The sequence below is a fragment of the Drosophila subpulchrella genome, unplaced genomic scaffold (genome assembly GCF_014743375.2).
Source record: "Drosophila subpulchrella strain 33 F10 #4 breed RU33 unplaced genomic scaffold, RU_Dsub_v1.1 Primary Assembly Seq38, whole genome shotgun sequence".
In the NCBI taxonomy this organism is placed as follows: Eukaryota; Metazoa; Arthropoda; class Insecta; order Diptera; family Drosophilidae; genus Drosophila; species Drosophila subpulchrella.
In genome coordinates this window covers 813,068-826,936 of record NW_023665601.1, presented here as the reverse complement: position 1 = coordinate 826,936, position 13,869 = coordinate 813,068, and the positions used below count along the sequence as shown (strand labels likewise).

Here is a 13,869-nt window from a genome sequence, read left to right as displayed (position 1 = left end):
CGGCTCGTCCCGAAAATCCACCGTCCTTCGGTCCTCGCACCACGGCCGTGCATGGCGATCACTCCTGCCTGTCGGATGATACTCGGGTTCCTGGCTCAGGCTGCTGTCGATCCCTGGAGAGTCATTTACCGACAGTCGAGGTCGCTGCCTGGGTGGCAATTCCGGTGGCCTTCGGTAGCCTCCTCCTGTCTCCTGCCGCTGCTGAACTTCCGGTGGACCAGTTGCGCCGCCTTCCGGACACGACGGAGTGGGCACTTGGCGACTCGCGCCCTCCTGGAGCGGCTGCGGTTTGCCATCGGCTGGCCTAAGGACATCGTTCAGCAACTTCATCATGTCCATGAAGCCGTTCTGGATTTCCTCCCTCAACGCCTGGCTCACTCCCGACTCCTGCCATGCACGATACGTTTGGGCCGCTTGTGCAAGAGCTGCGTTCACCGCCGACTCCGCCGCTGTATCCCGTCCCGTGTTCAGCTTTTGTGGACCTGTCTGCTCCGGAACCAGAAGTTGATCTTGCGCCTCGACGATTGCCTTAAAATCCAGGACCCTGGGCGACCGATGGTGCAGCCTACCGGCGTTCTGGGTAAACCCCCAGCCAGCGACATCCGCGGCAACCCAGCAGCACCCTCTACATCCGTGGACCAGACATCATCCTTGTCGTCGCCAGGAGGACCCATCGACCTGAGCTGGTGGCCGTGCCTATCCCTGACGTCCTTACCCTCGGACATGACTTTACAAGAATTTTTAAATAAATACTTAATAACTACTAATACGATAATAAATAATATGATAAATAAATAAATAAATAAGACAACAAATAAATACAATAATAAATAATATAGTAAATATCAAAATAAATACGAAAATAACTAATAGCAAAAATAAATAACAATAAACAAATCTTCCTCACTTTCCAACACCTTTCAAAATCTCCTATTTTTTCTAATTATTTTTTTTCTTCCTATTACTCTGGACTTGGGGAGATGGAACTGACCCTCGCCGATGGGCTTCCGACCTAACTTTCTTGCGCTTTCTCCAAACTCCTATTTTCCCGTCACCGCCTAGCCGTTCGTCAACTGGACTAGCTATCACCCGTGGTGATAGCCGCCAGTTAAGGACATCGGCTGGCTTGGCTCCTGTTGGCTTTTCTTTCCCGCCCTCTTTTTCTATTTTAAATCGAGGTAACCGTGCAGCGCGTAGGGTTACTACGGGTCACGATTACGCAATTAAGTTTACAACCGACATAAAATTAGAAATCCAGGACGGGGAGAAAAACCCAGGAACCCAACATCCTAACAAAAAAACATTTCAAATAAATAAATAACAAAATACAAGCTCTAAAACTACTCTATCACAGAAATTATCACAGATTTTCTTCAGTGCATCCCGTGATGCAAATCTTGGTTTGCTCCAAGATGCCATCACCGGTTCACTGGTAAACCTGTGACCAGGAGCAAATCGTCGGCAATGTCCGCCGACCCGCCTCCCGTTCTACTTCCAACTTTCCTACACAGCTGACTTCCCCGTCACCACTCCCTAGCAATTGCAATCTATGATGCAAGACATAGGTCGTGATGGCGGGGGCGTCAGGGTCATAAATGGGCGAGACGTCGTCGCCTCGACATTTTATTTTGTTTAAATTGGGCGCCAATATGTTACGAACTGCTTTTTTCGGTGGCAGTGCCGCTAGCTCAGTCTTTTCTCAGGGAAGAGTACCCCTAATGCCACAGCTCGCAACATAAATATCGATAACTTCACGGTCTCACATTACTAAACTATCGGTCATCACTAAGACAAAAACGTAAACAAAGCCAAAAATTTACAAATATTGACGGAAAAATGGATTACATTTGGTGGCTACCGGTGACCTAGCCAAGCTCTCCCACCCAACCATGGGTGCCCTCGAGGTGCTGCAGGGCACCACCCATTCTCTGTCGGCGGGAGCCCACTCCTTGCGACAACGGCGGTTCCATCTCCCTCACTGGAAAAGTTTACTCACACATTGTGGGTTTTACAAAGGTTTAATAAATATCGTAAGTACAATCGTTTATATACATGCACCTCTTAACAGATCTATCCTTCCTCAGCCTTCAAGACCGAAACCTGGCCGCCGTCTTCAACATTTACGCGGTCAAAGCAGAGGATTGGTTTTGCTGGAAAAGGGTACAGGCGCCGCGGAAACTATGCTCTACCAGTCATGTATTGGTAGAGCTCGCATGGAAACGCGGCCCTCAAAGTAACATACGCGATGCGCGTGTGTGTGGTCACCTAATCCTGAGGAGCTCCAAGGGAAAAGAAGGGACAGGCCAAAAAGGTACGTAACTGCACTGTAAGCTATACCATTTAAAACTAATGCTCGCGACCTTTTAAATTTTAGGCAAACAACGAGGACAAATAAGGCTCTCGGGACTAACTCCGGATAAATTCACAAACAGGGAAGTAGATATAAATATATATATAATAAAGTTACACATGTATTTAAATTTTCCTAAATTTCAGCCACTATTGGGCCGGGCCTGGAGGCAATGATAGCCCGGGCGGAAAACTTCTCGCCGGAGGCCAGCAGTGATCCGGATCTCCACACAGGAAAAAGGCGCTCTCCGGTGAGTTGTGCAATGGCAGTCCGAGATTCGCCTGCCAGACAAAATGGCGATACTTCTCAGCGCCGCGATGCGACCGCTGGAAGTTCCCGAGATGAGGAGGACGCGGCACACCGGAACGGACTCACCGGGAAATTCTTGATGTTGTCGGCGTCGACTGTGAAAGGCTTCTCTTGCTGGTCGTTGATACGGGTCGAACGGACACCGTTTGCTGGGCAGCCAAGTCGGACTGGCAGGTATGGCGAAGTCGCGCAGATGTCAGCAGAACTCCAAATAAATATTCCGGGGCCCTTTGTATTGGGACCCCGGCTGCCTTTATAAATTATAAATATTAAACACTGAACTACTATCTAACTTTAACCTCACTCACTATTTAATTTTAAGCACAAAGACAAATTTGTAGTTTCCCGTCTAGCTGCATCTACCTGGCTGGACAGTAGGGCCGCGACTATCTCGACGTCTGCTGATCATCGTTCATACCCCCCGCCATATTACATGGCCTCTCTCAAATTGGGTCATTGGATACATGGTCCATCTAAAGTAATCCCAGAGCGAACCGGGACTAATCTTCAAATGGCCAGATCGCCCGCCAGACTCATCCCGCTGCTGCAACTATCGCCCTATCGACCTAACCTATCGATAAAGTCCCTCACATCCGACTCCAACTGCAACAATATAAATGTTGGAAGGACCATTTAAGTTGTTGTAGTTAAAAATAAGATAAGAAAACAAAATCAAATTCAAATTATAAAACGGAAATAAAATGTATAACCCAAAAAAAAATATAAAAAGCATTTCTAATGTCGCAAGCAAAAATTTTTTTTAACAAAAATCGCCGCGATTTACTTCCTCGGCTCCTTGCACTTCACTATGTTTGTGTGTACCTGACTTTTTTTTTGCCTTTTTCATTTTTATCTAGCAAAACAATTAAATTAGTTTCCGGGATATACTTTCCTAATGTCTTTCAATAGTAATGAAAACGGGTCGAGCTTAATCTTTGTAGCCTGTCGTCGCCACAAAAATTCGCAAAGAGCTCGTCCAACTTGGCGAAAAATCTGTCTGCCACAGTTTCTGAGGAAACAGTTTGATCTTCTTTTACGCTACATTCCCGTATAGTTTGGGCAAACGTAACAGAATTTGCAAAGCAATAGGTTATAATTATGCATGATGCTGGCGATATATGAAACCTTTCCAGCCACGTGTTCTTCGCAACACTCTTGGAATGGTCCTGCTTTCCCCTGTTAACGCATCTAAATTCCGCGCATATTGATTTATGATCTAACAAAATCATGCTCTGCTTATGTTTATGGCAATAGCGCTCTTGGGGTATTAACCCGACATCCCGCAGCCATTGCAAAGTACTCTCCCGGGTGCTCTGAATGGGGACCAATTTGAACAAATTAAGTTGTTCCATTTTCAGGTCTTCTCAGTTCAAGCTCTGAATGAGTAGTGATTGTATATTTCGCTAAGTGGGAAAAAGAAACATAAGCACGAAAAGTCGAAAGAGGTCCATCACCTAAAATGCTGTTATCGATTAATCGAAACTATCTGACGCCATTTTTATGGCGGGATAATGCAATATTTTTAAATGTTAACCTGCTATTTAAAATATTTCTTTTCCGTTTTTTTCGAAAACCATTAAGTTTTCGGAATAAATAATTATTACAAAAAAATCCGTTTTTGATTTTCCTTATATTTTCGGGAAAAAGCTGCAAAAAACAAAACATTTTACGGTTTTTACCGTTATTTTCCAAGATCCCGTTACGTGCGCCAACTTTGACTTTTTTTTCCGTAATCAGGACCCAAAAACACGTTGATATGGAAAGTTTGAAAAAAATCGGGCGTTGGAGCTAAACGGAAGTTTATACCTTCAACTATTCTGCGGTTTCGTGCTGTTGTGAATTGCTTTCTGGTCAACAGCTTAGATTAGGCGTCTTTTTTCATCTGCACTGACATCTTGCTGGCGTTTTCGGGGTTTTCCTTACACTATTAATATTTTGTTTCCACTCCGCCTTTGCACGAACACCGTCAAAGATTACATTTCTTATTCTTTTTGGCCGCGCCTAATGGCGTTCATCGAAACTCATTCGCTAAATATGGTATTTTTCTGGTATCTCCTTAGCTCGTCTCAGTACCGCGACGAAAAGCAGAGCCGGCGAAAAGCGTTAGCCGCGTATTCGCCTCTCGCTCACTTCTATGGCTAAGCTTTAGAATGTTGTGATAGGCCGAAGAGAAAAAAAAAAGTTCGCCCTAAGTTGGTTGTTCTTTCTTTCAGCTTAATTTAAGATGATGAAGAGAGCCTATATTAATAAATTCCCTAATAAGCTTAAGTTTATTATCAAGTATCGAGGATTTTTCAAATGTTCTTAGATCTTTTATATATTGAGTCGCAGTTCAATGCATTATGTCAAATAGAAACAGGCGAAGCTGTTGGCGACCTTGCTAGTGGAATTGCCTAATGTACCAAATTTCTGTTATTTTTTAAGTTTCTCTATGATTTCCTTTGCTGCCTGTTCATCTTTCAGTTTACCGAGCCGAAACTCTGTCTGGGTTCCACCTTTGCCAAAAAACCAAACTGTTTCACACTGACAGACTGTGTGGGAAGAGGCTATTGAGCGGATGGTGGTTGAATAAGAATATGGGAATATAAGAATATTTAGGATATTGATAATCAATTTCGATATCGAATTGCTAATAGAGGTGTCAAAACATCGATGTATTGAGACATCGATGTTTTCGATGTTTTCCACCCAAAACATCGATGAAGCATTGATGTTTTAAAAAATTAAAATAAAATTTTGGTAATTCTTAAATACTAGGGCCGACTAATTTACCCGACTAATTTACAAAAATCCATATTTAGAGGGCGATGAATCATGAATTTTGATGTAAAAATTATTTTGGGGACGCGCTTAGTTTAGCCAGGAGAAATTTTTAAGGTTTGACCAAATTGCACTTAAAAAACCGTTGGCGATCGCCGAAAACCAACAGCGGGCACGCACACAGACACACCACACACATAATTTTACGTTAATGTTAATGTTTATGCTTTTTTCTTATTGTTTTTAATTTTTGTTTTTGTTGGTTTTGTTTTTAGTAATTTGCAATGATTTAAGTTGCATTTAACATGTTAAACACCAATAACTGTAAGTGTATCTTCACTTATACACAAAATATACATACATTTATGCTTATATGTGACAAGTATATAAATCATTTGAAATTTGCAACTCTTTAATGAATATTATGTAGCCCTGAAAAGGGTCGATTTGGTAAAGAGGCAAACTTTAAAAATTTGACTTTTTTCTTAAAAGTGACGGCACAGAAACATCGATGGTTGAAAAAAAAACATCGATGATTTAGAAAATTTCAAAAACATCGATGCATCGATGTTTTCATCGATGTTTTGACACCTCTAATTGCTAAGACATACCTTTAAAAATTTACATATTTTCAAGATTTGTCCGTAATTTGTTTACAGACCTCCGCAAAATTTATTTATCAACGCTTAGAAGTGTTGCGGGATTAAGCAACGCTAATGGAAGCGTTGTGGGAGTAATCAACGCAAATAAAAGAGTTTCCCAGAGCTCAAAACTAAAAGGCGCAAAAGAACCAAAAAAGATTTGAAACTCAGTTAAAGACTTGGTCACTAGGTCCAAAGGTAAGGACGGTAGGAAATAATAAACTAGTTCTTGCAATGTCGGAAACTATGTCGGGCGATCACCAAGTTTTGCTAAAAGGGCATTCGTCTCAGTACTTGAAACTAAATGTTGGTGGTCGCTTGTATTATACCACAATTGGAACACTCACGAAAAATAATGACACGATGTTGAGCGCAATGTTTAGTGGTAGGATGGAGGTACTGACTGACTCGGAAGGTTTGTTATAAATATAAATATAAATAAAATAAAATAAAGATGGTGTTCTAGGATGGATTTTAATCGACCGATGTGGAAATCATTTTGGTATCATACTAAATTTTTTAAGAGATGGCGCTGTTCCGCTGCCGGAAACTAACAAAGAAATCGCTGAACTGCTTGCTGAGGCCAAATACTACTGCATCACGGAGCTGGCTATGTCTTGTGAAAGGGCCCTATATGCGCACCAGGAACCCAAGCCAATTTGTCGCATTCCTTTAATAACTTCGCAAAAGGAAGAACAACTTTTAATTAGTATATCTTCAAAACCTGCTGTTATTCTTGTGGTACAGCGCCAGAATAACAAGTATTCGTACACAAGTACTTCAGATGACAACTTACTAAAAAATATTGAACTTTTCGATAAATTATCGTTGCGCTTTAATGAACGAATTTTGTTCATTAAAGACGTAATTGGGCCAAGTGAAATCTGCTGCTGGTCATTTTACGGACACGGCAAAAAAGTTGCGGAAGTCTGTTGCACTTCAATAGTTTATGCAACTGATAGGAAGCACACCAAAGTTGAATTTCCGGAAGCTCGTATATACGAGGAAACTCTGCAGGTCCTACTTTATGAAAATCGCAATGCTCCCGACCAAGAACTCATGCAGGCGACGTCTTCAGCACGAGTGGGAAGTGTTGGTGGAACCAGCATGCATCAGTATACAAGCGACGAGGAGGAAGAACGCACTGGACTGGCGCGATTACGATCCAATAAGCGTAATAACCCATCCTGATTTACGTAAATGTTTTCGATCACATAGATTTGATTGTTTTTTTAACCGACCTATAAAAGTAAACACTTATTTTTATTTCGAAAGAAAATGTACAGGTAAAAATCCAGTGACGATCGCACTTTTAACAAACAAAAGTTCTGATATCAACTTTTGTGAAAAACACTTCCTAATTTTTTCTCATTCGACATGCTTTACCAAAATCGTACGGCTAAGCACAGGCATATTGAATTGCAGCATGCCGAACGTAAAACTTTTGTTTGTTGAAGGTGCGATCGTCACTAGATTTTTACCTCGTTAAGAGGTGTTTTTGTTTGAATAGGAAAGGTTTTTGTATTAAACATCAATCAAATAATTAATATACATACTTTTATATGGAACTGTTGATAGCAATTTAAATGATTTCATGACCCTAAACTAGCGTGTGGATACACACATAGAAAATTCAATGTTGTTCAAAGTTGAGGAATCTCCAGAGCTACAAAGTTTAAAGTTTTAACCAAAATCGTTTTTTTTACATAAGAAATCAAAATTAAAGAAATTTTGCTCATAATTTTTAAACGAAGAAAATTCATACAATATACAGTTTTTCAATACACCTATTCAACGACATAGCACAAGCATGTAAATTAAATTGAGAAGACTTTGATTTCGCGAGGTGATGACCGTCACAATTTATTTCCAAAATTCAACTAACTGCTAGGTACATATCTTCTTAAACGAAAGCTATCCCTATGCTCTGAAACTGCTGACCCGGCGTCACGTGCATGGAGTTGGACGCCGATTGTGTGCTGCTTTCGTCGCAGTGCATTGTCCGCTGATTATGCTGACCATAGCACCGTCATTGTGCAATAACCGCAGCTGACGCTGGCCTTGCATTATTCCCATCCGGTTATGCGGGATCAGCCTGGCAACTTTTCTGTTGCTGGGTGACCGTGTTAACTCCTCCCTTGCTTAGATGAAGGACGTCCTCGGACTTTTTTTTGTCAATAATAACTTGGAGACCATGCTGGCGACGGACCCGCTGGCGTCTCTGATAGAGTTTGGAAACAGTAAAGCAGATGGCCAAAAAAGCGATCGCGGCCTGTCCAGATACTATAGGCCGTTTTACCAGTCCCTTTTCCATTTCACCAATGTATCGGAAATTTTCCATATTTAATTTTTGCAAGTATGGTAAACTCAGTAATTCTTGATGACCCGTAATGTTAATGACCGTTGATGCAGCTGGCGCTAGGTTTTTTTTTAAGGCGTTTACGGTGGTGTTTACTTTTGCTTCTTCATCGAATGTAACGAGAAATTTTCCGTTGATCGTAGCTGTTCCGTCAGTGAGAATAATGCCGTCGTCGATGATTGTTAGCGGCTCGAGGTGTCTCGTGCGAGTCCAACAGTGTGCGTTGCCCCCTGAGTGGAGTTGTGCGCATGTTGTGAAGGTAATTTCTGCAGTTTCCAGTCGGCATAATTTTGTTACCGCAGTCAGCTATAATATCACCTTCGGCAAAATTAAGAATAGTGCCGTTGTGTTCAACGGGGTGCAAGATTATTTTTTACATGCAGGGTTAGGTTACTTGAGTGCTTAAGGTATTGGAAGTCTTTCCAAATAGTTACATCCCCGTCTATGATTGGTATGTAATTTGAAGTCGGCCATTTTTGTTGTTATGGATACAGCGATAAGTAATATTGTCCAAAACCTAGTGTGTTGGTGAAAAAAGAAAAATAAGATTTATTTAAATTACCTCAAATTATCCTTATAGACCGACCCCCCTCCCTTTTATTAAGACTGTGGTTCCCAAGTCTGCTTCTTTAATTTCTTCAGAATACAAATTTTTGAGTTTGTTCCCCAATCTCTTGTTTGATTTTACAAGGACCTTGTCTCCTACCTGAAAATTTCTGTCTTGTCTTGTTTTGATTAATCTTTCTAGTTGAATATTCTGCGCATTTAAGACTTTATCCCTAATTTCTGTGTTAAGCTCTATCGTCGACGAGTGTATTACGTCGATGGGTCGTTTATTTGTTACTGAGAGAATGGTTTTATTGTATTCTATAACCGCGAGAAGTATTCATTCAACCGTGTCCTTAATTCCTCTCTCGATTTTTGAGCACCGTGCAATTTCTGCCAGTGTACTGTGTAATCTTTCCACTTGTCCGTTTGACGTACTATGATGTGGCGGTGCATTAACGATTTGTATGTTAAACTGGTTACTTAGAAGGGTTTTAATTGTTTCGGATTTTATAGAAGGCTCATTGTCGCAATATACTGTTTTAGTTCGTCGATAGAAATTAATAAGTTGTTAAGTCGCGGTTTGTACGTCTGCAATGGTTCTGGAAGCGATTGGTTGGGCAATTGAAAATTTAGATAATTTGTCTACACAAGTAAGAAAGTATTTTTTATCTGTAGAAAATATGTCCATATGTAAAAATTTGCCTGTATATGAGGGAATCGGTGTTTCTCCGAGAATCTGTTTCTGAGGATGTCGATCATATTTTGCCTTTTGGCAGGTTTTACAATTAGCGACGCCCTCACTTGCCATATGAGTCATTTTGGGAAAAAAAAGTCTTGCATAATCTGCTTCACATTTTCCTGAGCGGCTCTATGAGCCCTGTTATGTTCTGACACCGTAATTTCTTTTTGTTCATTTTTGTCTAAGATGTCAGTCACCATGCGGTTCGTGTAACGGAATATGGTTGTCGGGAATGTTTCTACTAATTTATGCTGGATAAATGCCAGTACTGAAAGTTCGCACAAAATTGCATTGACTACGTCTTTTTTGACCACATCGCACTCTCTGTATAAGTTTTTCTCTATCCAAGAAATACAAGAGATGTCGAATCTTTTCACCGAAAATAATGACCGTTCTAGCTGAATCAGTTCCGTTTTCTTCTATTATTATTTGGTTCCGAAAGCACTAGACCGGCTTGTCTTTTTTTTTCGATGGTGTAGGTGAGTCATAAGTCGCTATGTATTGTGGCAATATCTGACTGTGCATCCTATTCCAGTGAGTGGATGTGCTGTCGGGGCAGCGCGTCAGCGACGTATGTAATTCTCTTTTCCTGGCTTGTAAAAAATTTAGGCGTTATGCTCGTCAATAAAAGCTTTCCACCGCTTAATTTTAGCGTTTGGATTGCGATCTGAGACGGCGAAAGTGAGTGGTTGATGGTCAGTAAAAATGTAGAAATTTTTCACCCCATATGGTTGTTTCTGATTCTCTTTAGGGCCCATACAATCGCTAGTAACTCTCTTTCATTCGTTTCAAAGTTCAGTTCCCTGTCTTTTAAAGTTCGTGATATCATGGTTATGGGTTTTCCGTCCTGTTATAGGACTGCTCCCAAACCGAAAGACGAAGCATCTGTCGTTAAGTCGGCCGCTCTTTTGTAATTTGGGTATAATAACATTACATTTTCAGATCCGAGAACATTCTTAAGCTTCTCGAATGCCTGGCGCTCATTCTCATCAAAGTTAACTAGTATTTTCTTTGATTGTCCAGCACTTTGCCGTTATCACCTTATAGGATGTAACTTATAGGTTTTGCAATAGACGCGAAGTCTTTAATAAAACATCTATGGTAACTTTCTAATCCAAGGAATGATCTGACATTGAATAGTGTGGTTGGTTGCTCGTAGTTACGAATTGCATCTACTTTGTTTAGGCATGTTCTTATGTCCTCGTGAAACTACGCAAGCTAAATACTCTACGCATTCTTTATAAAAATTAGATTTCTGACGCGCAACCCTTATATTGGCCTCATATAGTGTGTGCGAAACCCATGCTGTGTTTCACATATTCATACATATTTTCCCTATTTGTTTTCTGAGCACAATCTTCAGTCCAAAGGGAAGTCAGCAGAATTCGTATTTAGCATTTCCTACTGAGAGGGCCGTTTTTTCCGTCATTTTCGGCGAGTAGTATCTGGTGAAAACCAGACTTCAAATCCAAACTGGTAAAGTACTTTGCCGTGCCTAAATTGGCCAGGATGAAAACTACATTCGGAATAGGATATTTGTCGTCTACCGTCTTAAACTAAGTTTTCTGAAGTCTATTACAAGTCGTTTTTTTGTGTTTCTCTGTTTATCAGTCCCTTTCTTATCTACTAGCCAAATCGGGTTGTTATATGGAGACCGAGATGGTCGGATTATGCCGTCTCGTAACATGGCCTGTGTTTCTGTATTTACAAAGTCGGACATACCCATCGGGTATGGGTACAATTTTGAATATATTGGTTCTTCGTTCTCCGTCCGGATAGTACCAATGATATCAGTGTTGTAAGGCAGCGCCTCATTCGGCTCTGCAAATATACCCGTGCTGTTTTCTAACATTGACTGGAATTTTTCCATAACTTCGTGTTGTCGTAGCTCATAATTGTATTGTTTATTAGCAGAGTCGGTTTTTTCTCCACTTGGTCATAGTATTGCAAGAGAGTCATGTTTCCTTGGCGAAGCGTTGACATCTCATGTTCTTTTAAGTATACCGGTCGTTTGTCTGTGTATATAAAATCTAGTCGGTTTATTAAGGCTTTGAAGTTCATAGGTGTGTCGAAAGACGAAAGAACCATAGCGGCTGAACCTTTTATTTTATTTCTTAGTATTCCTAGTGCTTGGTAGTGTTTGGAACTACCGTCGTATTAACAAGTCTCTATTTCACTAACACTCAAATGTTTTCTTTAACACAAAGAACATAGAATTTTGTTCCTTTTGTATTTAATTTCTTTCTCGAAAATTTTACGAAATTTTGTCTGAACTTGCGCCTTATTTATACCCTTGCAGAGGGTATTATGATTTCAGTCAGAAGTTTGCAACGCAGTGAAGGAGACGTTTCCGACCCCATAAAGTATATATATTCTAGATCAGTATCACTAGACGACAAACAAATAAAACAAATCAAAGTTTCGGTGTTTTTTGACATATTATCTTATACTATTGGGATTAACTTTTTGTATTTTTATACCCGGTACTCGTAGAGTAAAAGGGTATACTAGATTCGTCGGAAAGTATGTAACAGGCAGAAGGAAGCGTTTCCGACCCCATAAAGTATATATATTCTTGATCAGGATCACTAGCCGAGTCGATCTAGCCATGTCCGTCTGTCCGTCTGTCCGGATGAACGCTGAGATCTTGGAAACTATGAGAGCTAGGCTATTGAGATTTGGCGAGCAGATTCCTGAGCTTCTTACGCAGCGCAAGTTTGTTTCAGTAGAGTGCCACGCCCACTCTAACGCCCACAAACCGCCCAAAACTGTGGCTCCTACAGTTTTGATGCTAGAGTAAAAATTTAAACTGAAATGAATTGTTCTCATCAATACCTATCGATTGACTTAAAAAAAAGTTTGCCACGCCCACTTTAACGCCCACAAACCGCCCACAAACGTCAAAAAATCGTAAGTATGAACGCGGATATCTCGGAAACTATCAAAGATAGAGTATTGGGATTTCAGATTTAGATTCCGTAGCCTTGTACGCAGCGCAAGTTTGTTATGCGAATATGCCACGCCCACTCTAACGCCCACAAACCGCCCAAGCCTGTGGCGCCCACAATTTTTATGCTAGATTAAAAATTTTAACTGAAATGTATTGGTCTCGTCAATGCCTATCGATTGATCCAAAAAAAATTTGCCACGCCTACCCTAACGGCCACAATGCTTAAATCTGTCTTCCGCCGGTAGGTGGCGCATTTAAATCTCGCTTTGCTGCTTGCATATCTCCATTTCCCTTTGGTCCCTTTAGGTGAGTAACGGGTATCTGATAGTCGAGGTACTCGACCATGGCGTTCTTCCTTGTTAAGAATTTCGAATTATATTAAATAAAAATCGGACAACTAACATATAGCTGCCAAAGAAACGGTCAGAGAAATAATGAAATAATTATACCCTTGCATTTATTATACCCGTTACTCGCAGAGTAAAAGGGTATACTAGATTAGTCGGAAAGTATGTAACAGGCAGAAGGAAGCGTTTCCGACCCCATAAAGTATATATATTCTTGATCAGGATCACTAGCCGAGTCGCTCTAGCCATGTCCGTCCGTCCTGATGAACGCTGAGATCTCGGAAACTATAAGAGCTAGGCTATTGAGATTTGGCGGGCAGATTCCTGAGCTTCAAACGCAGCGCAAGTTTCAGCAGCGTGCCACGCCCCCTCTAACGCCCACAAACCGCCCAAAACTGTGGCTTCTACAGGTTTGATGCTAGAATAAAAATTTTACCTGAAATGTATTGTTCTCATCAATACTTATCGATTGACTCAAAAAAAGTTTGCCACGCCCATTTGAACGGTCACAAACCGCCCACAAACTTCAACAAATCGTAAATATTAACGTGGATATCTCGGAAACTGTGTAACAAATAAATAAAATATAATAAACTATAGAGAATTGGGATCTCAGACTTAGATTCCGTAGCCTTGTACGCAGCGCAAGTTTGTTACGGGAATATGCCACGCCCACAAACCGCCCAAGCCGGTGGCGCCCACATAAATGCTAAATAAAAAATTGTAACTGAAATGTATTGGACTCGCCAATGATCCAAAAAAAATTTGCCACGCCCACTCTAACGCCCATAACGCTTAAATCTGTCTACCGCCGGTAAGTGGCGCATTTCAATCACGCTTTGCTGCTTGCATATCTCCATTTCCC

General features: G+C 41.0%; 1 protein-coding gene and 2 long non-coding RNA genes across 3 annotated transcripts; 2 read left to right on the top strand and 1 right to left on the bottom strand.

The window, feature by feature from the left end:
- The first annotated feature begins 1,325 nt into the window (after positions 1 to 1,325).
- On the top strand, positions 1,326 to 3,055 carry LOC119561861. Its single transcript, XR_005221474.1, has 3 exons — positions 1,326 to 2,030; positions 2,085 to 2,311; positions 2,375 to 3,055. It is a non-coding gene; the product is annotated as an uncharacterized LOC119561861 (long non-coding RNA).
- Positions 3,056 to 6,008: 2,953 nt separating this feature from the next.
- On the top strand, positions 6,009 to 7,628 carry LOC119561865 (BTB/POZ domain-containing adapter for CUL3-mediated RhoA degradation protein 3). Its single transcript, XM_037875345.1, has 2 exons — positions 6,009 to 6,475; positions 6,527 to 7,628. Exons 1-2 carry the CDS (start codon positions 6,295 to 6,297, stop codon positions 7,249 to 7,251), a joined length of 906 nt encoding a protein of 301 aa, XP_037731273.1. The 5' UTR covers positions 6,009 to 6,294; the 3' UTR covers positions 7,252 to 7,628.
- Positions 7,629 to 7,897: 269 nt separating this feature from the next.
- LOC119561866 lies at positions 7,898 to 10,118 on the bottom strand. Its single transcript, XR_005221477.1, has 2 exons — positions 9,126 to 10,118; positions 7,898 to 8,936 (listed from the first exon to the last, which is right to left on the bottom strand). It is a non-coding gene; the product is annotated as an uncharacterized LOC119561866 (long non-coding RNA).
- Positions 10,119 to 13,869: the final 3,751 nt, after the last annotated feature.

Bases quoted from the DNA above. Each gene is read 5' to 3' on its own strand.
- LOC119561865 (XM_037875345.1), top strand. From the start codon at position 6,295: ATGTCGGAAACTATGTCGGGCGATCACCAAGTTTTGCTAAAAGGGCAT. The intron at 6,476-6,526 runs GTTTGTTATAAA...ATGGTGTTCTAG, and splicing joins GGTACTGACTGACTCGGAAG to GATGGATTTTAATCGACCGA.